General features: G+C 48.9%; 1 protein-coding gene across 18 annotated transcripts in view; it reads right to left on the bottom strand.

The window, feature by feature from the left end:
- The window catches only part of LOC105476495 (centrosomal protein 164), a 98,239-nt gene that overhangs the window by 9,896 nt on the left and 67,541 nt on the right, over positions 1-20,802 (bottom strand). For 14 of the 18 annotated variants that reach the window (XM_071075970.1, XM_071075979.1, XM_071075969.1 and 11 more), the window contains 14 exons: positions 20,239-20,385; positions 15,799-16,008; positions 12,307-12,438; positions 12,000-12,216; positions 10,889-10,966; positions 10,565-10,696; positions 10,064-10,186; positions 8,700-8,843; positions 8,190-8,273; positions 8,002-8,070; positions 7,471-7,646; positions 7,021-7,147; positions 6,604-6,665; positions 5,903-6,125 (listed from right to left, as the gene is read on the bottom strand). In XM_071075970.1, coding sequence (XP_070932071.1) covers positions 5,903-6,125; positions 6,604-6,665; positions 7,021-7,147; positions 7,471-7,646; positions 8,002-8,070; positions 8,190-8,273; positions 8,700-8,843; positions 10,064-10,186; positions 10,565-10,696; positions 10,889-10,966; positions 12,000-12,216; positions 12,307-12,438; positions 15,799-16,008; positions 20,239-20,385 — 1,924 coding nt within the window. Of the gene's footprint in view, positions 1-5,902; positions 6,126-6,603; positions 6,666-7,020; positions 7,148-7,470; positions 7,647-7,933; positions 8,071-8,189; positions 8,274-8,353; positions 8,445-8,699; positions 8,844-10,063; positions 10,187-10,564; positions 10,697-10,888; positions 10,967-11,999; positions 12,217-12,306; positions 12,439-15,798; positions 16,009-20,238; positions 20,386-20,802 lie in introns of those variants that run through there. The other 4 variants (XM_071075971.1, XM_071075977.1, XR_011611242.1 and 1 more) reach the window with 4 other exon arrangements.

Genomic DNA, 20,802 nt, shown 5'->3' with positions numbered 1-20,802 from the left:
AATGGGCAAAATAACCAGCTAGCATCATAGTGACAGGATCAAATTCACACATAACAATATTAGCCTTGAATGTAAACAGGCTAAATGCCCCAATTAAAATACACAGACTGGCAAACTGGGTAAACAGTCAAGACCCACCAGTGTGCTGTATTCAGGAGACCCACCTCATGTGCAAAGACACACATACGCTCAAAATAAAGGGATGGAGGAATATTTACCACACAAATGGAAAGCAAAAAAAGGCAGGGGTTGCAATCCTAGTCTCTGATAAAACAGACTTTAAACCAACAAAGATAAAAAAAGACAAAGAGGGGCATTACATAATGGTAAAGGGAGAAGAGCTGACTATCCTAACTATATGTGCACCCAGGAGAACCCAGATGCATAAAGCAAGTTTACAGATCTACAAAGAGACTTAGACTCCCACACCCCACTGTCAATATTAGACAGATCAACACGAGACAAATAATTAACAAGGATACTCAGGACTTGAACTCAGCTCCAGACCAAGTGGACCTAATAGACATCCACAGAACTCTCCACTCCAAATCAACAGAATATACATTCTTCTCAGCACCACATAGCACTTATTCTAAAACTGACCACATAATTGGAAGTAAAACACTCCTCAGCAAATGCAAAAGAACAGAAATCATAACAAACAGTCTCTCAGACCACAGTGCAATCAATTAGAACTCAAGATTAAGAAACTCACTCAAGGCTGGGTGTGGTGGCTCACAGCTGTAATCCCAACACTTTGGGAGGCCAAGCCAGGAGGATCACGAGGTCAGGAGCTCGAGACTAGCCTGACAAACATGGTGAAACCCCGTCTCTACTAAAAATACAAAAATTAACTGGGCATGGTGGCACACACCTGTAATCCCAGCTACTCAGGAGGCTGAGGCAGGAGCATCGCTTGAATCCGGGAGGTGGAGTTTGCAGTGAGCCCAGATTGTGCCACTGCACTCCAGCCTGGGTGACAGAGCAAGACTCTGTCTCAAAAAAAAAAAAAAAAAAAAAAAAAAAAAAAAAAAGAAGTAAGTTATTTGAAACCAATGAGAACAAACACACAACGTACCAGAATCTCTGGGACACAGCTAAAGCAGTGTTTAGAGGGAAATTTATAGCACTAAATGCCCACAGGAGAAAGCAGGAAAGATCTAAAATCGACACCCTAACACCACAATTAAAAGAACTAGAGAAGCAAGAGCAAACAAATTAAAAAGTTAGTAGAAGACAAGAAATAACTAAGATCAGAGCAGAACTGAAGGAGATAGAGACACAAAAAACCCTTCAAAAAATTAATCAATCCAGGAGCTGGTTCTTTGAAAAGATTAACAAAATAGACCGCTATCCAGATTAATAAAGAAGAGAGAATAATCAAATAGACACAATAAAAAATAATAAAGGGAATATCACCACTGATCCCACAGAAATACAAACTACCATCAGAGAATACTATACACACCTGTATGCAAATAAACTAGAAACTCTAGAAGAAATGGATAAATTCCTGGACATACATACCCTCCCGAGACTAAACCAGGAAGAAGTTGAATCCCTGAATAGACCAATAACAAGTTCTGAAATTGAGGCAGTAATTAAAAGCCTACCAATCAAAAAAAGCCCACCAATCAAAAAAAGCCCAGGACCAGAATGATTTAAAGTCAAATTCTACAAGAGGTACAAAGAGGAGCTGGTACCATTCCTTCTGAAACTACTCCAAACAATAGAAAAAGAAGGATTCCTCCCTAACTCATTTTATGAAGCCAGCATCATCCTAATACCAAAAATCTGGCAGAGACACAACAAAAAAAGAAAATTTCGGGCCAATATCCCTGATGAACATCGATGTGAAAATCCTCAATAAAATACTGAATCTAGCAGCACATCAAAAAGCTTATCCACCACGATCAAGTCGGGTTCATCCCTGGGATGCAAGGCTGGTTCAACATACGTAAATCAATAAACATAATCTATCACATAAACAGAACCACGACCAAAACACATGATTATCTCAATAGATGCAGAAAAGGCCTTCGGTAAAATTCAACACTCCTTCATGCTAAAAACTCTTAATAAACTAGGTACTGATGAAATGTACCTCAAAATAATAAGAGCTATTTATGACAAACCCACAGCCAATACAATACTGAATGGGAAAAAAACTGGAAGCATTCCTTTGAAAACCGGCACAAGATAAGGATGCCCTCTCTCACCACTCCTATTCAACACAGTATTGGAAGTTCTGGCCAGGGAAATCAGGCAAGAGAAAGAAATAAAGGGTATTCGAATAGGAAGAGAGGAAGTCAAATGGTTTCTGTTTGCAGATGACATGACTGTATATTTAGAAAACCTCATCGTCTCAGCCCAAAATCTCCTTAAGCTGATCAGCAACTTCGGCAAAGTCTCAGGATACAAAATCAATGTGCAAAAATCACAAGCATTCCTATACACCAATAATAGAGAAACAGAGAGCCAAATCATGAGTGAACTCCCATTCAAAATTGCTACAAAGAGAATACCTAGGAATCCAACTTACAAGGGATGTGAAGGACCTCTTCAAGGAGAACTACAAACCACTTCTCAATGTTAAGAGAGGACAAAAACAAATTGAAAAACGTTCCATGCTCATGGATACAAAGAATCAGTATCGTGAAAATGACCATACTGCCCAAAGTAATTTACAGATTCAATGCTATCCCCATCAAGCTACCATTGACCTTCTTCACAGTAGAAAAAACTACTTCAAATTTCATATGGAACCAAAAAAGAGCCTGTATAGCCAAGACAATCCTAAGCAAAAAGAACAAAGCTGGAGGCATCATGCTACCTGACTTCAAACTATACTACAAGGCTACAGTAACCAAAACAGCATGGTACTGGTACCAAAACAGATACATAGACCCATGGAACAGAACAGAGGTCTCAGAAATAGCGCCACACATCTACAACCATCTGATCTTTGACAAACCTGACAAAAACAAGAAATGGGGAAAGGATTCCCTATTTAATAAATGATGTTGTGAATACTGGCTAGCCATATGCAGAAAACAGAAACTGGATCCCTTCCTTACAACTTATACAAAAATTAACTCAAAATGGATTAAGGACTTAAATGTAAGACCTAAAACCATAAAAACTCTAGAAGAAAACCTAGGCAATACCATTCAGGACATAGGCATGGACAAAGACTTCATGACTAAACACCAAAAACAATGGCAACAATAGCCAAAATTGACAAATGGGATCTAATTAAACTAAAGAGCTTCTGCACAGCAAAAGAAACCATCATCAGAGTGAACAGGCAACCTACAGAATGGGAGAAAATTTTTGCAATCTATCCATCTGACAAAGGGCTAATATCCAGAATTTACAAGGAACTTAAACAAATTTACAAGAAAAAAAACAAACAACCTCATCAAAAAGTGGGCAAAGGATATGAACAGACATTTCTCAAAAGAAGACATTTATGCGGCCAGCAAACATATGAAAAAAAGCTCATCATCACTGGTCATTAGAGAACTGCAAATCAAAACCACAATGAGATACCATCTCACAACAGTTAGAATGGCCATCATTAAATAGTCAGGAAACAACAGATGCTGGAGAGGATGTGGAGAAATAGGAATGCATTTGCACTGCGGGTGGAAGTATAAATTAATTCAACCATTGTGGAAGACAGTGTGGCGATTCCTCAAGGATCTAGAACCAGAAATACCATCTGACCCAGCAATCCCATTACTGGGTATATACCCAAAGGATTATAAATCATTCTGTTATAAAGAAACATGCACACGTATGTTTATTGCAGCACTGTTCACAATAGCAAAGACTTGGAACCAACCCAAATGCCCATCAATGATAGATTGGATAAAGAAAATGTGGCAAATATACATCATGGAATACTATGCAGCCATAAAAAAGGATGAGTTCATGTCCTTTGTAGGGACATGGATGAAGCTGGAAACTACTATTCTCAGCAAACTAACAGGAACAGAAAACCAAACACTGCATGTTCTCACTCATAAGTGGGAGTTGAACAATGAGAACACATGGACAGAGAAGGAAACATCACACACCAGGGCCTGTGAGGGTGGGGGACTAGGGAAGGGTAACATTAGGAGAAATACCTAATGTAGATGACAGGTTGATGGGTGCAGCAAACTACCATGGCACGTGTATGCCTATGTAACAAACCTGCATGTTCTACACATGTATCCCAGAACTTAAAGTATAATTTAAAAAAAGAGAAGAAAAGAAAAACCCGTTTTTTTGAGGAGAAATTCAAGCTAGCTGCAGAAATTTGCATATGTAACAAGGAGCAAAATGTTAATCCCCAAGACAATGGGGAAAATGTCTCCAGGACATGTCATAGGTCTTCATGGCAGCCCCTCCCATCACAGACCCAGAGGCCTAGGAGGAAAAAATGGTTTCCCCAGGGTCCCCATGCTGTGTGCAGCCTAGGGACTTGGTGCCCTGCATCCCAGCTGCACCAGCCATTGCTAAAAGGGGGCAAGGTACAGCTTGGCCCATGATTTCAGAGGGTGCAAGCCCCATATCTTGGCAACTTCCACGTGGTGTTGAGCCTGCGGCTGCACAAAATTCAAAAACTGGGGTTTGAGAACCTCCGCCTAGACTTCAGAAGATGTATGGAAACACCTGGATGGCCAGGCAAAAGTCTGCTACAGGGGTGGGGCCCTCATGGAGAACTTCTGCTAGGGCAGTTCAGAAGGGAAATGTGGGGTCAGTGCCCCCACACAGAGTCCCTACTGAGGCACTGCCTAGTGGAGCTGTGAGAAGAGGGCCACCATCCTCCAGACCCCAGAATGGTAGATCCATCAATAGCTTGCACTGTGCACCTCAAAAAGCCACAGATACTCAATGCCAACCTGTGAAGGCAGCCGGGAAGTGGGCTGTACCCTGCAAAACCATGGGGCGGAGATGCCAAAGACTATGAGAACCTGCCTCTTGCATCAGTGTAACCTGGATGTGAGACATGGAGTCAAAGGAGATCATTTTGGAGCTTTAAAATTTGACTGCCCCACTGGATATCAGACTTGCATGGGCCCTGTAACTCCTTTGTTTTTGGCCAATTTCTCCCATTTGGAATGGCTGTATTTACCCAATGCCTGTACCCCCACTGTATCTAGAAAGTCACTAGCTTGTTTTTTATTTTACAGGCTCATAGGCAGAAGGGACTTGCCTTGTCTCAGATGAGACTTTGGACTGTGGACTTTTGGGTTAATGGTGAAATGAGTTAAGACTTTGGGGGACTGTTGGGAAGGCATGATTGGTTTTGAAATGTGAGGACATGAGATATGGAGGGGCAAGAGGTGGAATGATAGGGTTTGGCTGTGTCCCAATCCAAATTTCATCTTGAACTGTACTCCCATAATTCCCATGTGTTGTGGGAGGGACCTGGTGGGAGATAATTGGAATCACGGGGCCATTTCCCCCATACTGTTCTCGTGATAGTGAGTAAGTCTCACAGGATCCTGATGGGTTTATCACGGGTTTCTGCTTTTGCTTGTTCCTCATTTTCTCTTGCCACCACCATGTAAGAAGTACCTTTCACCTCCTGCCATGATTCTGAGGCCTCCCCAGCCATGTGGAACTGTAGGTTCAATTAAACCTCTTTTTCTTCCCAGTTTCAAGTATGTCCTTATCAGCAGCATGAAAACGGACTAATACAGTTATCATGAGGTTCAAATTATTTACTACTAGAAAAGGTGTTTGCATGCTATGCATTGCCATGGAAATATAAGTGACCCAGTGCCAAGGTGGCCACTCTCATGGAGTCCCGAGAATGACCAACTGAGGGGGAGCCCAAAGGAGTGTTTTGCTGACTCCCCCCACCTCCCACACACAGGGCTGGCAGGTTCTTCCCAAAGCTCCTGACCTTCTCCAGGTTCTTGCGCATATCTTCCAGGGCCTTGATGCCTGGTGGGTCTTTGGCCACCTCCTGCGCACTGGCCAGCTCATGGCGCCAATGCTGCTGGGCAGCTTTCAGAGCTGTCTGCCGCCTCCGCATGGAGTGTGTCTGCCGCACAAGGAACTCCTTGGCACTACGGAGGGCTACCCCCTCAGTAGAGAGGAGGTGCCAGACATTGTGGGAGGACAGGCTGGAGCAGGAGAGTTGAAGAAGGAAAACAGAAGCCTCTGAGAACTCTGCTCTGGGTCACACAGCCACTTCCCCAGCAGATGCCCACCCTGAGCACAGACCAGAGCTGCTGGGCTGGGGCTGGGCACTGTGAGTGTAGGGATGCCACTGTTCAATACCCACAGTGTGCAGTGCCTGGGACTGACAGTGCCCCCACCCTGACTCTGAGAGGGATCGTGCCCGGGGCCTCCAGATAGATGACCAGACACTTCCAGCAATCTGTTTCTCCACTAGAGAACAACGCCATGTCAAAGATCACAGTGGGCAGTTTCTTGGCTTGCCAGAGAAGATTGCTTAATCCTCCAGAACCTTCCCCACGAACTAAGCCCCACTGGTGATCACTGTCTCCTCACTTCAGCTCACCCAGCTCTACGATGCAGGTACTCACTTACCCCTTCATGGTACCCTAACCTGAAATAAGACAGGCTATGGGAACTCACCTGTTCAAGTATAAGTCCTCCTTGCTCTGGGAGAGAGAAGACGACACCTCTTTGGTCTGGTTCTAGGGACACATGGTAGAAAAGTCCACTGAGTGTAGCAAAAGCAGATACCCTGCAGGTTCAAGACCCCAAAGCTCCTCCCAGTGGTCTAGACAAGGAGATGGCTCTCCAGCTGCCAGGCACTGTTTACTTATAGATATCATCTGACTGGTGGAGACGACTGGTAGCTGGGAATAAGAACAGACCAGGTCCCATAGAGAGCAGAACCAGCCCCTCCTGATACCTCAGCCCACCATATACTCCCCCCCTCCTGAGGTTCCACCCCTCCTGATGACCCATCCCCTCTGAAAGTACTCCCCTGATGCCCAGCCCCTCCCAATGCCCCACCCCATCCTGGTACCCCCGCCCCCAGCTCACTGTCCCAAGGGATTTCCTCAGGTCCTCAATGTGGAGATCCGGCTCAAAATGTGGGGAAACATTATTTTCCTCAACTGTCACTTCTCTCAACAGGTGCTGCTTCTTTTGAGCTTCAGCCTCCAGGCTGCTGAGCAGGGAAAGGGGAGTGAGAGGCAGGGCGGTGGCAGAGGTGGGGGGTGAAGTGGGTCAGAACCATCTCCACCCCCTCACTCCCACCCATCAAAGTCCCTGAGGAACAACAGCACCAGAGATCCCCTGCTTTTCACACCATCTTAACAACCCCAACTCCCTACAAAATGTAGCCACAGGCTCTTCTGCCTAGCTCCCAAGCTGGGACTCCACCTCTCCCTATTAACTGGGCCATGATCCAAGCAGCAGAGGTCAGAGGGCAGAGGGCAGAGGGCAGGCAGGAGGCAGTCAGCGGGGCTAAGTGCAGGGTGCCCATGCCACCTGATGTGTTTCTGCAGTTGCTGGCTCTGGGCCTGTAGCAGATCCACTTCGGACTCCAGCTTCAGCTTGCGGGCCTGCAGCTCATCAAGAATTTTCCGGAGCTGCTGGTTTGACTGCAACAGGTGGGTGTGCTCCTTCTGTGCCTCCTCCAGCTGCTGATGGGTGGCTGTGGCTTCCTAAGGGCAGAAGGAAATATAGAAGCACCCAGAGACAGCACAGGGAGACGGCAGGGAACAGACAGCACTAGAGGGTAGGGAAGCCAGAGGAGGATGGGCTGGGGATGAACTCAGAGCCACTGAAGTCACCACCTCCGAGGTCAGGAGGTCTGCAGGCTCCTGTCCCACCACAGCCCCACTCCCTTGAGGTTCCCAAGTGGGGTCCACAGAGTGGCACTATTTGTGGAACACTGGCCAAGAGAGTTTGGAACCCCAGTGCCCTGGACAGATCAGATGAGCAAAATGTGGGGAACAGGGAGAAGAAAGACAGGGGATGGAGGAAAAACAGGAGGGAGGACAAAAGAGGGAGACAAACCTCACTCTTCAGAGCAACCTGCCTCTGCACATCAAGCAGCTGCTGCTTCTCCCTCCGGGCAGTCTCCTCCTTGCAGAGAACAGACAGGATTTTCTGGCTGACTGCAGACCCCAGGTCTGAGGGGCTGGGCCTGCCCTCTGCTAGAGGAGCTATGACTCTGAGGTCAAGGACTCCTGCAGATCCCTCACCTGGACCTCCAGCAGAGCCAATCTGGCCTTGACATCTTTAGCTCTGGTTTCAAGGTCCAACTCTAAATCTTGGAGCTTCCTTTCCTGCCCAGAAAGAGAAAGACATAAGCACAGAAAGAGTGTAAGGCATTAGCTGAGGGGCAGGAGGGGGTTCCAGAACCCACCATGCCACTCCGCAACCTCCACTCTGGGCTCAGGCTTCCTCGCTGTGTGCCCCTGCAGCCTCCCAGGAAGGCTCCGCACCTTGGTTACTTCCTGCTGGAGCAAGGAGACACGAAGGTGCCAACCCCAATGCCTTACAGGGGCTGACCTCTAGTTCTAATCCTGAGTGTGTTCCCTGGCCCAGAAAACAAAGCAGCAAGGATGCCCCAGCTTGGAGATGGCCAGTGAGAGACTCGCACTCCAGAAGCTGTCAGGCTCCATCCTGCTGGGGCCACGCGTTTGCTCCCAGCACCTTCTTACTGTGCATGGAGGGGTCACAGTGGGCTCACCCTGCCCCAGGCCCCTCACCTGCTCCCTGTGCCGGCGCCGCAAGTCCTCAAGACGCTTGTGTTGCTCCTGCCTCACAGTCTCCAATTCTCGCTCATGGGCCCTCTGTAGACGCTCCAGCTCTCCAGTCAGGTGCCCCAGAAGTTCAGCCCGCTGCTTCCTCTCCTGCAAGGAGGATGGGCCCACTGGTGGGAAGCTGCGGCGGCCCCTTCCACCACAAAAATCACAGCTCCCGCAGCCCTGCAGCCTTGCGTCAATAAGATCAGGGACACCGTCGGTTCCCTAAAGCCAGCTCTTGGAGAAGAGGAGGGTTACAAGCACAGCACCGGCCCTGACCCCAGCAAGCCTGCAGCCCTCTACGGCTGAAGCAGAGGCTGGCCGGATACCATGACGGAATCCCCCTCTGGCTCTCCTATGGCTCCACCATATACAACTTTTCCTCCTTAAGGAATGAGAGGTCACTGATAAAGTATCACTATTCTTCAGCACGGTCATAATTGGTTGGGGGAAGGGATGCAGCAAATTTCATCATGGGACAGCTATTTCTGCCCTGGAAAAGATCCTAGAAAGAGTCTGGGATACTGGTTCCAGTTACTGGAGCAGTAGTCTTAACGCCCTGCAGGGGCCCAGCTGTGGGCCATAGTCAGCCACCCTCTACCCGCTCAATGTTCACCCTCAATGTGAGCAAGCCAGGCCAGCTTGGGTACACTCAAGTCGCTGAACTTTCCTACCTTAAGCTCAAAGACTTAAAATGGGGAGAATATCAGTATTACTTGGTTCTTGCCAGTCTATTTCTTGGTGTCCTGAGATGTTGAGGAACCCTGGTGACGTGGTGTTGCAGTGAGGAAACTGAAGGCTTTGGAGTCGGACACCCTGGGCTTGAATCTTAGCTCTTCCACTCATTAGCTGAGTATGATCTTGGCAAGCTACTTAAACTCTCCAAGTCTCAGTGTCCTCATCTTTAAAATGGAGATAATGATACTAGATCTTTCCTAAGGCTGGTGTGAGGACTAAATGAGTTAAAATAGACAAAGAGCTCAGAACAGTTCTCGGCACACAGTACAAGCTCAATGTATGGGGGGTCTTTTTACCATCAGAAGAAAGTGCAGCCTGCCTGATAAAAAAGGAATTGCCCCTCATTAGGTGGAGGTCTTTCTCATGCTTTAATAAAAAAGGCAAAAAACATCATCGTGGCAGGGTACTAGGAAGGAAAACCTCCCACAATCCCTGACCACAGTTTATCCCCTTCCTCTGCCCCACAGTCAGGTGGGAAGGACCCCGGGGTGTGCGTGCATGTGCATGTGTGCGTGTGTGCGTGTGTGCATGTGTGTGCGCATGTGTGTGTGCATGTGTGTGCATGCGCACAGGGGATGTGGCTGAGCTACCTCAGCTTCATACTGCTCTCTGGCCTTAGCCATCACTTGCTGGTGCTCCTCCTTCATCTTGTCCAACCTCCTCTCATGCTCCCCTTCCACTTCCTGGCGCTTCTCTCGCAGGAGACTGCTGAGCTGCAGGGGAGACGGCAGGCATGTGGCATGCAGAACCGAGGTGGACCAGCACTCAGGGCCTGCTGCACCTGAAGGTCTTACACACATTTCCCCAATCTCCCCCGACACACACAAAACATGGACATCACACAGCCATGACACCACGGTCAGCACACAGCCATACCCCAACACACCCTCTCCACATGCATACAGGGGCATCAGATTGGAGGAGTACCTGGTTTCAAGGGAACTAAAGCATAAAAATGGAACCAGAAGTGCTAACCCCAGCTGAGCCATCCAAAGCAAACTGGAGGCCACTGAGGCTAGGACAGCTCAGCTGACTGTAAGAGAGTCCACGACAGGTGCACATAACTGTGGAAGATGCAGAGCAGCACTCACCTCTTGCTCATACTCAGCCATGTGATAAGCCTTCTGGTGAACTCTGTGCTCCACCTGCCCAAGGCACTTCTGCAGCTGGGCCTCCTCTTTCTGTTGAGCTTCCTCTATCTTCTTCTGGAGGCTGGAGACCACCTGAGGAGGCCCCCGCACACACAGGGAAGTGTGTCCCTCAGGGATACTGTACAGCTGCTGTGTGGGGATGTGTTCTGAGGACCTGGCATCCATCCCCAGGGGCTGGAGGGAGAGGCTCACTGCCTAGTAGCCAGGGATGGGGCTGAATTCTGTTAATCAGCCATGAAGGGGGCCCAGAATACTGCGTCTCACCTCCTGGTGCTTGGCCTCCAAAGAGGAGCAGAGCCGCTCCAGCTCAGCACCGTGCTCCTTCTCCAGCCTTGCCACCGCCTGGGAAGCAGCAAAGGGACTGTGAGGGAAGCTGGCCAGGCACTGACCATGGTGGGAGGCAGAGCCAGGAAGACTACCAACCCCCAACCCCTTGAGATCAGGGTCAAGGGAAGCACGGGGAAGCACAGCACATCTTTGTTCCTCTGAAATAACTCAGCCCCTGAAGTCTACAACTGGCAATGAACAGGAACATGAAGGCCAGAAGAGAGGGGCATTTCAGTAAGTTTCGGCTGTCTGCTCCCACCCCCTGCCTTTAGACTAGGCCACAGGTCCACAGACGGTGCTCATGCTGGTAAATAAGATCCAAGCCAGGGGGGCCAGGTTGGATGGTATCATTAAGTCAGGCCATGTAGAACCTTCTTTTTATTTTGGTGAGGTGCAAAGCTGCAGCTTTTAGACATGGAAAACACTACAGCAAGACAGGGGAACTCCAATGCACTGCAAGTGCTCAGAGAGACTGTGCTAAAACCTTCAGAAGCCAGCCATCTGACTGGAGTACAGGGAGTATGGACAAAGAGAAAATCCCTGCTATGTTGCTAGCCTCTCATCCTAAGAAAGGAGGGAAAAGTGGGGAGTGAGGCCCTTGCAGCTGTCCCTCAGAGACAGTGAGGGACAGAGCGCCCTTGTCTCAAAACCTCTGGTCTGGCTAAATCTCTTTCAGTCACCAATTTTCTCAAATCCACAGGACACTCTCCTTCAAGCCTCTGATGGTTCTCTGCTTGAGAACCTCCTGCCACCACTGCCAACCAGCCTGACCCTGGAGGGGCCTCGGGATGCCTGCTGCATCCTCTGCCCTGCCATGGACAGCAGAGCAAGCTCCTGCCCTGAGCTAATTTGGTCCATATGGAGTAATGGGCCCAGGCAGTCACCTCGCCATCTCCCATGCCAGTCTATGTGTGAGACCTACTCTCCACCTGGCTCCCCAGCCTGCACGCCCACCCGAGGCTTGCCCTTCCTCTCCCTGTGTTCTCGGTCCCCTCCCAGGCAGCCCAGACACATATCAAAGGGTGAGGTCCCCACTTGACTGACTCACTTCTTTCCTCTCCCCTTCCAGCTGCTCCCTCAGCTGCTGCAGAGCCTTCTCCTTAGCAGCGTTCAGGGCAGCCTGTTCGCTCTTCTCCGAAGCCTCCATCTCTTCCTTGAGCTGCTCCAGCGTTTGCCTATTTTTCTGTTCCAAGCTGGCCCTCTCAGCCTTCTGTTGAGACTCCAACTCTTCTCTCAGTTTCTGCAGGGAAGCCTCTTGCTCAGCCCTGGATGGACAGAGTAGGTTGGGAACGGCCCTGTGTACCCTGGGGTCACCTCCACGAGGCTGGGCAGCTCACAGGTAAGCACGCAGTTACCTGATTTGGTCCTCATCTGCTTGTGTGCTGGACTGGATCTGGGCTCGGAGCCAGGATAGCCTCTGGCTTTCCTCCTCTCTCATCCGGGCCTCCTCCTCCTCACTGGCTTTCTGCAGTCGCTCCCTCAAGGAACTGAGATGGAAAGGAAAGGCGAGGTTGTCAGAGAAACCACAAGGGTCTTTATTCCATTCACAGGCTGTGGTTGTCAGTCTCCAACAGCCCTGTGTTCTGCCTAAGAAACTTCCTGAATCTTTTTTTATTTTTTTTCCTGTTTGGAGACAGGTTCTTGCTCTGTTGTCCAGGCTGGAATGCAAGTGGTGTGATCATGGCTTACTGCAGCCTTAAACTCCTGGGCTTAAGCAACCCTCTCACCTCAGCATCCCATGTAGTTAGGACCACAGGCATATACCATCAAACCCAGCTAATTGTTGAGATGGAGTCTCGCTATGTTGTCCAGGCTGGTCTCGAACTCCTGGGCTCAAGTGATCCTTTGGCCTCAGCCTCCCAAAGCACTCAGATTATAGGCGTAAGCCACTGCGCCCAGTCAAAGTTTCCTAAAGATGAGTGCTCAAGATAACCTCAGTCTCTGGGTCTACAGCTGCCTCCCATAATACCTTCCAGGATAACGAGGGAACCATGAACTCCCCTTTGCTTCAAGAAGCAAACTACTGGCCAGGCATGGTGGCTCACGCCTATAATCCCAGCACTTTGGGAGGCCGAGGCAGGTGGATCACTTGAGGTCAGGAGTTTGAGACCAGCCTGGCCATAATGGTGAAACCCCATCTCTACTAAAAATACAAAAATTAGCCGGGCATGGTGGCACACTCCTGTAGTCCCAGCTACTTGGGAGCTGAGACAGGAGAATTGCTGGAACCTGGGATGCAGAGGTTGCAGTGAGCTGAGATCACACCACAGCACTCCAACCTGGGCAACAGAGCAAGACTCAATCTCCAAAAAAAAAAAAGCAAACTACTGGCTTCTGGGTTTCAGTAATACAGCACTTCTTCCAAAGGCTCCCCTCTTGTCAACAGCTTCACCTCAGCATGGCACTCACTCAAAGATAGCGATAGCCACCCAACCTGATTCCACATTCTTTCACTCCGACAGGCTCTGTTCTAGGCACATCAGCTGAGTCACTGTCCCTCCATTCTACCACACTCTTCCTTCCCAGATCCTCTGCCAAGAATTCCCTTTTCTATCTAGCAAACCCATATTCATTGCTCAACACCCAGTTCCCTCTCTGGGAAGTCTTTCCAACTCCCTCCAAGCTTATCAATTCATCTTTCTGTTGCCATCACTTTACATGTGGACCTTTCTTATCCCATGCTACTCTGCACCATGCGTCACATGGCATCATAATTCATCTTCTGTATCTGTTTTCCTTGCCAGTCTGGGAGCTTCTCAAGAGAAAGAATCTTGTCTTAAAATCTGTTATATCCCAGGTACCACACATAGTAGCTGACATAAAGTAAGTGCTTAATAAATTAACTGAATTTGAACAGCATCATACAGCCCCAAACTATAAGCAAGTTGTGATATCTACGAAAGGTTATATCTTATTTACACACCAACAACAGTGGCCATTTCATCCTAAGCAGACATCCCCCTGCTTACACAAACCACATCCTTTTCAAGTAACTCCTCACACAGCCCCGCATGACCAGGGGATGTGTGCTGGGCACTCAGGGAATTCAAGCCTAGGAAAAACATGATTCGGAAGACAATTCCTTTGAAAAGCTTCTGTAACAAATCCTAAAGCCAAAAAAAGACTTAGGATTCTTTCCTATTTCAAGATACGAACACCATTACTTTCTTCCATTAAGAGAGAAAATTTGGCCGGGCATGGTGGCTTACGCCTGTAATCCCAGCACTTTGGGAGGCCGAGGCGGGCGGATTATCAGGTCAGGAGATCAAGACCATCCTGGCTAACCCAGTGAAATCCCGTCTCTACTAAAAATACAAAAAAAAAAAAAAAAAAAAAATTAGCCAGGTATGGTTGCAGGCACCTGTAGTCCCAGCTACTCGGGAGGCTGAGGCAGGAGAATGGTGTGACCTGGGAGGCACAGCTTGCAGTGAGCCCAGTGAGCCACACACTCCAGCCTGGGCGACAGAGCAAGACTCTGTCTCAAAAAAAAACAAAAAAAAAAGAGAGAGAGAGAAAATTTGAAATAAGTAAAAATCCTTCCTTCTAGATTCCCCAGAAACCCTTTCTCTTTGTCCTATGGCTAAATTTTACACACAGCAACAGTGTTAGAGCTGGCAGGGACTTTAGAAGTTTTAAGTCCAATCCCTTCATTTTACAGTGAAAGAAACTAAGGGCCAATCTGCCTGCCTTCTCATTCTAGAAATATTTGTTGTAAGATCAGCTGTGGCTTCCAGAAATTTCTACCACATGGAATTTCCCAGCAGAGGGAAGAAGAGCCCATTCCTCAGAAAGGCTTGGGCATAAACAGAAACAGGTTCTGGTGATGAACTATTTTGAAGAAAGTCAGGCAAGGCACTGTCCACAGAGAAGTCACTTAGTCAAGAATGCCTGAACATGCATTGATTTCAACTGAAAATAAAAGTAATTGCTACTATTTGTTCAGCAACTACTATGTTCCAGGCCATGAATCAAGACACTTTTGGCATTCCAGTCTTCCCCACAACCTAAGAGGGCCTCTGGAGTCACGGCCCTTGGGAGAGGGATGGAAAGTACAGTCAGCCAAGCTCAGGGTGGCCAGCAAGAGGGGAGGAGACTGGTGGGCTGACAGGGACACACCACCAGGATTTGCTCCAAGGCACTGCACCTTAAGGTGAGTCACACTCTGCTTGGGTGGACCCCTGCCCCAATTCTCAGTTGGCTGGAAGAGGAGGATGCTAGGGGGTTGGAGGTGTCTGTTCTTTGGGATGCTCCCTGGTGGAGGATCCACAAGGATGCAATATAAGGACAGACCCTGGGTCAGTGCTTCCTGCATTGGGCTCGTGAGAGATTGTTCCGACCTTCCCAGTACTTGTATGTTGGTTTTCTGTTTTATTTTCTCTAAATTAAGCACAAATGTTTTATATATACTTTGCTAGGTATCATCTAAAAATAATAATTTTCTACCACTCTTAGATGTTCTGTACAAGAGGACAAGACTCAGCCTTTAGTTAAATTGCCAAGTAAGTGAAATGTTAACACCTTTTTGTAGTACCTTTCCCATCCTGGGACTGTGACAGATGGCTCATTAACAGCTCAATATCCATTCTCCCTTTCTTCCTTACCAACAGAACCCTGCTTTTATTCTACTGGGTAAAGAGGTCAGCTAAAGGACTACATTTCCCAGTGTTCTCTGCAACTAGGTGTAACCAATGAGATGTAAGCAGAAATTGTTGGGTAAAGTTTCCCAACTTTAGTTGGTCTTGGTAGAACCATGGGCATCCCAGTGGTCCCCAGGCTGAGAGGGTGTCCCTGGCTCCTCACATCCCCTGAAAGGCCCCGGGAAGCATGCCCAAGGGAAAGGGCAGGACCTGAGAGATTGCTCTTTCTGCTGGTGAAGCCGGAGAATCTCCTCTTCCTCCTCTTGGCACAGCTTCTCCCGCAGTTGCTGCATCTTCTCTTGCTTCGATTCCAGCAGGTGCCTCTGGTCTTGCTCGAGTACTTGGGCCACTGCCTCTTCCATGGCCTTTAGTGCAGCCTCTGAGAGCTGCTTTGGGGGAGCCACAGGCTCTGTGAATCGCCTGCCATGGGTAGGGAATGGCATATCATCACAGGGTTAATGTCCACCCACCTCTGCATCCAGGTTAGAATGGATACAGAACATCACAAATGGAATCCTAATGGAGGGCCCACAATCAGGAGTCAAACAGCTCACCCAAGGGCAGGCAAGAGATATGGTCAATGCTTGTTCTATAGGACAAGCCCCACTGTGGCTGTTTAAGGCCCCAAGAGCCAAGGGAGAAGGGCAGCCCACAGCAGGCTCTCAGCTGACTTACGAGGTTGTGGCCCAAGGTCAAAATCTGAAGCTGCAGCTCAAGAGCTGGCAGCAGCAAGGACAGAGTGAAGCTCTGTCCCTACTGGATTCCTTCCTAGAATGGCTCATAGCCCCATTACCACCTCCCCACTAGAGCTCTGCCTGCTACTTAAGGCTCATGCCAGCAATTTGGGAACAGTCCCCAGAGACTGCTTTCTGCCTCCCAAACTGAGTAGTGGCCAATGTATATGGGCCCATGAAAGAAGCAGCAGCAGGTCTCCTAGCTCTGAGAACTACAACAGTCCAGGAAAGCCCAGGAATAGGAAGCTCCCCTATCACAACACCATGGGGGCCAGGAGGAGATGCTCCCCTAAGCCAAAAAACGTAGCAAGTGTGCACATGAGTGCCATGTTCCCCGTCTACCCGTGGGGGCACGTTTTCATCTGCTTAGAGTTAATTAAATGTTTAGAAATGAGTAAAAGGAATTCAGAGCTGACCTGGATGCATAACAGGGTGGTGAGATCAGGAATAATGGTATCCATTAAAAAGATGTGTGTAAAGTAATAAGGACTGTTATTTTGCTTGATTTCTGGTTCTTCAAGGAAATGCCCAAAGAGGAATCCTGAGAACATTCTGAGCAGGATAAAGCATGAGCAGGATAAAGCATGAGCAGGATAAAGCATTTTGCCTTCCAGAGTGACTTTCCTAAAGGCCAGAATGTGCCTGCACATCCAAGTCCCTCAATCTCACAGTGGAAACTGGTCTCACCACACACCCTCCTCGCACAGCACTCAGGCTGCTGCAGGCCTGGCACGGTGGCTCAGTCAACCTAACCAGAAAGTGTGGGCATGACCCAAAACAAAGAGGGCCAGGCAAGAGTCAAACAGGGGAGCTGGTCTTCCCTGCTGGGGACTCAGAACCCCTTCTCCCTCCAGCTCGAGCCCCACTGCAGATGGAAAGCAGCGGGCGGGATCAGATTAGAACAGTAGAGGAAAACAAGGGCTTAGGAATCCCACTGCAGCACCTTGAGACTAGAGAGAGAGGAAGACAGGACAGGCTACTGTCATCTCTGAAATACCATAAAGACCTTTCATTTCCCCTTTCCTAAAATCATAACTTGGACCAGAAATGATCTTGAGCTATGCCTTCAATTCTTTTCTGCTCCCAACTCCATCTCCTCCTTCCTTCCAAAGCCTGGCTTCCTCTGAGTCCCCTGACACAGCCCAACTGATGCAGATGTAAGACATGTGGCTGCCACCTCCTCTGAGAATCCTGCCCTCAGAAGGAGCCTTCCTCCACAGCTCTCCGCCTCATCAACCCTCCAACTCATTTCCAACCTTAGCTGAAAACATCTTTTTTCCCTGAGATGGTACCTTTTAATGTCTCTCTCTCCTGCAGGCTGCAAGCTATGTGGAGCCCTAGGGACAGATGCTCTGGAAAGATGGGGCATCACACCACGTGGGGCATGTGCCCAGGCTATGAGCACCAGTGAGCTTGCCCAGAGGCAAGCTGGGCCGTCTGTCAGTGGACCTCTTCTCCCTCGCCCTGTTTTAAAGATCTAGTAGCTCAAACTGCTAGCTCAGGTCCAAGGCACTAAACAATGCCTGAAAGATCCATGACATGATCGGGAAGTTGAGGACTCCAGGGGAAGAAACAGCTTGATTTCTAGGCCAACTCCTCAGGTATCAGAATCAGTGGGACCCAGTTTCCTACAGTGAGTGACAAAGGGGAGGCTCTGCAGGAGCATAATCATTTCAGGCTGACCAGCAAGTAGCTCAAAGACACGTGTGAGAAAGCCAGAAGGGAAAGCAGGGAGAGACAGGGAAGGAGAGTGGAGGGCAGGGAAATGGCACCTAGGAACACTGCAAAACGGTTTTCATGGTACTACCACAAAAGTTATGTCTCCTCTCATACTCAACTTCGTGGTTTTGATTCTTTTACCCTCTTCTCTGCACATCCTCACGAAAGAAGCTGGCATGACAAGGGGAGAATCTTCCTGTTTCCTAGTCCTGGCCTTGGCCAGAAAGCATTCAGTGAGTGGCATGTGCTGCCTTCTGGCCTACCTGCTCCCTCTAGCCTGCCCTCTGCTCCTAACCCTTCAGACCCAGCTTGCCTACACCTTTGGAAGCTGACAGACACAGAACTACTCCCACAAAACCTAGACAAACCAATTCGTTCCTAATGCAGCTGTAAAGATTAATAACAAGGAAGTGATGGGGCCTGAAGAGACTCAGGAAAGAACCGAAGGCATTTCCCAAGGGGATGGTGTAAACTGAAACCGCGTGGTCAACTATCTCTGAGACCCTAGCAGGGGCAGCCTTGCTGGGATGGCAGGAGAAACACAAAGGAGGGGAATGAATCAGCCAAGGCAGCTGGGGAGGTGCCAGGGAAGCCGAGGCCCCAACTGAGCCCTGCTGCCCAGGTTTCACTCTAGAGATCCTGGGAAGACACCCCTCTGACGTCGGCCCAGTCTTCCTCTCTGAACTACACCCACCTCCTGTCCTCATAGAAAGTATCCTGAACTGGTTGACCACGGCCACCAAGGGGACAGGAAGGCTGTATAATTCCTAATTCCTCAAGGTCACAGTTTTCATTGTAGGATGTATCACCACTGGAAAGACGTGACCACCCCTTCCCTACACCACTCCTACAATGTTATGGTGACGACACGAGATCCTGAGCTCACGTGCCCTGCCAGCTCTCAGTGAGTAATGTGTGCATGAACTTGCTGTGAGTAATGTGTGCGTAAACCTGTCTCTGCTCATGAGTCAGTCCCAAATCCTTTAGACCTGCTCAGTTCACAGAAGGGAAAATGTTTAAGTCCTGACCCTTGTCTTTCTCCATGCAGAGAAAAGGAACAGTGGCTGCAGGCTAAGTCAGAAGTCTAGAGCTCTAGTGACTAGAATCTAGTGTTTTTATTTGAGACAGAGTTTCGCTCTTGTTGCCCAGGCTGGAGTGCAGTGGCACGATCTCGGCTCACCGCAACCTCCGCCTCTCAGATTCAAGCCATTCTCCTGCCTCAGTATTCCAAGTAGCCGGGATTATAGGCGCCCGCCATATTTTTGTATTTTTAGTAGAGACGGGGTATCGCCATGTTGGCCAGGCTGGTCTCAAACTCCTGACCTCAGGTGATCCACCTGCCTTGGCCTCCCAAAGTTCTGGGATTACAGGCGTGAGCCACCATGCCCTGCCTAGAATCTAGTTCTAATTCTGCCACTGACTAGCGATGTGACCTTAGATGAATCCCTTCACTTCTCTGAGCCTCAGTTTCCTCATCTGAAAAATGGGTAGGAAGGGGAAGGGTGACATGGAAGGAGAAAAGCTAAATGATTTCTAAATTTTAGAAGTACTTGGTTCAACATAGGTGAATCACAAAAACACACTGAGCTTTGAACACAAGCACAAAAGATCAATCCTGGGTACTGTATAATTCCATTTATGTGAAGTGGAGAACTGGAAAAATGACCCTTTGGCCAAAACTTGGAGGTCAGAGGTCAGAACAGTGAAGACCTGGGGTGGGTGGGTTGAGAGGGGCATGAGGAAACTTCCTCGAGGGATGGAGACATTCCCCATTTGAGTGGCTGCTATACAGTGTGCACAGATGCAAACTTTCACTGAACTGTACACTGCAGGCCTATGTACTGCAGTGTACTTACATACCTCAACATTTTTGAAGAGAAAAACAGTACTTGGTAGACAGGAAACATGATTTAGCAAGTTTAGCAAATGAGCCAGGAGGTACCCCCTCATCCGCCCTTATACCTCAAGTCCTGACCAGGAGCCCCAGGGACCAAAGCTAACCCCAGGTAAGGATCAGTCACGCCTGCGTGGGGCTCTCAAGGCAGCACACAGAGCACCAAGGACATGCTAAATCTCCCTATACTCTAACCCCTGGCCAGAGCCTGAGCCCCACCTCCCACCACCCAAGAGTCAATAGGCACTGAAGCAGCCCACACGCAGAGGAGGACAGGGACAGACACGCAAAACTGGCCCTTACACCTCTGGAGAGACTAGCGGGGTGGGGCTGACCGCCACCTTCTCCTCATTCTCCTCTGCCTCTTCCTGCCCAGGGCCCAGCTCCTCGGCTTGGGAATGCTGCTCCGTGCCCTTCTCGTGGGCAGCAGGTGGGCTTGGGGCCTGCTCCCTTGATAGCAGTAAGGAAACAACTGTGTTAAAGCCAGTAAGAAAGCAAGAGGCTTAAGACGCATGCCATTTGGGGTCAAAGAGCTATGATAGAGACAAGAGAGACAGCCCCAACAGTTTCCCTACCTCGGGTCTTAAACCTCCCTCTCCCCACCCTTCCTCTCCCTGAATTATCTGCATCAAAGACCAGAGACTCCTGCCTCACAACGGAAGCAGGATGGTTATGGTACCCCAGGAGCTCCGTACATAGCAGGTGTTCAGTGGATGCTTTGATTGCACATCGATGCTGCTCAGGTTCCCTAGTGATTCATTCCAACCCAATAAATTCTAAGACCAGCATGTTTCTCTTGCTAGGGGGACAGAGAACTAGCAAATGTCCACCACGCTCTGGACTAGGCTAGGAAAAAAAGGTCCTCTC

This window comes from Macaca nemestrina, chromosome 12 (assembly GCF_043159975.1).
Source record: "Macaca nemestrina isolate mMacNem1 chromosome 12, mMacNem.hap1, whole genome shotgun sequence".
In the NCBI taxonomy this organism is placed as follows: Eukaryota; Metazoa; Chordata; class Mammalia; order Primates; family Cercopithecidae; genus Macaca; species Macaca nemestrina.
The sequence above is the reverse complement of the archived record's forward strand: the minus strand, read 5'-3'. Positions and strand labels throughout refer to the sequence as shown.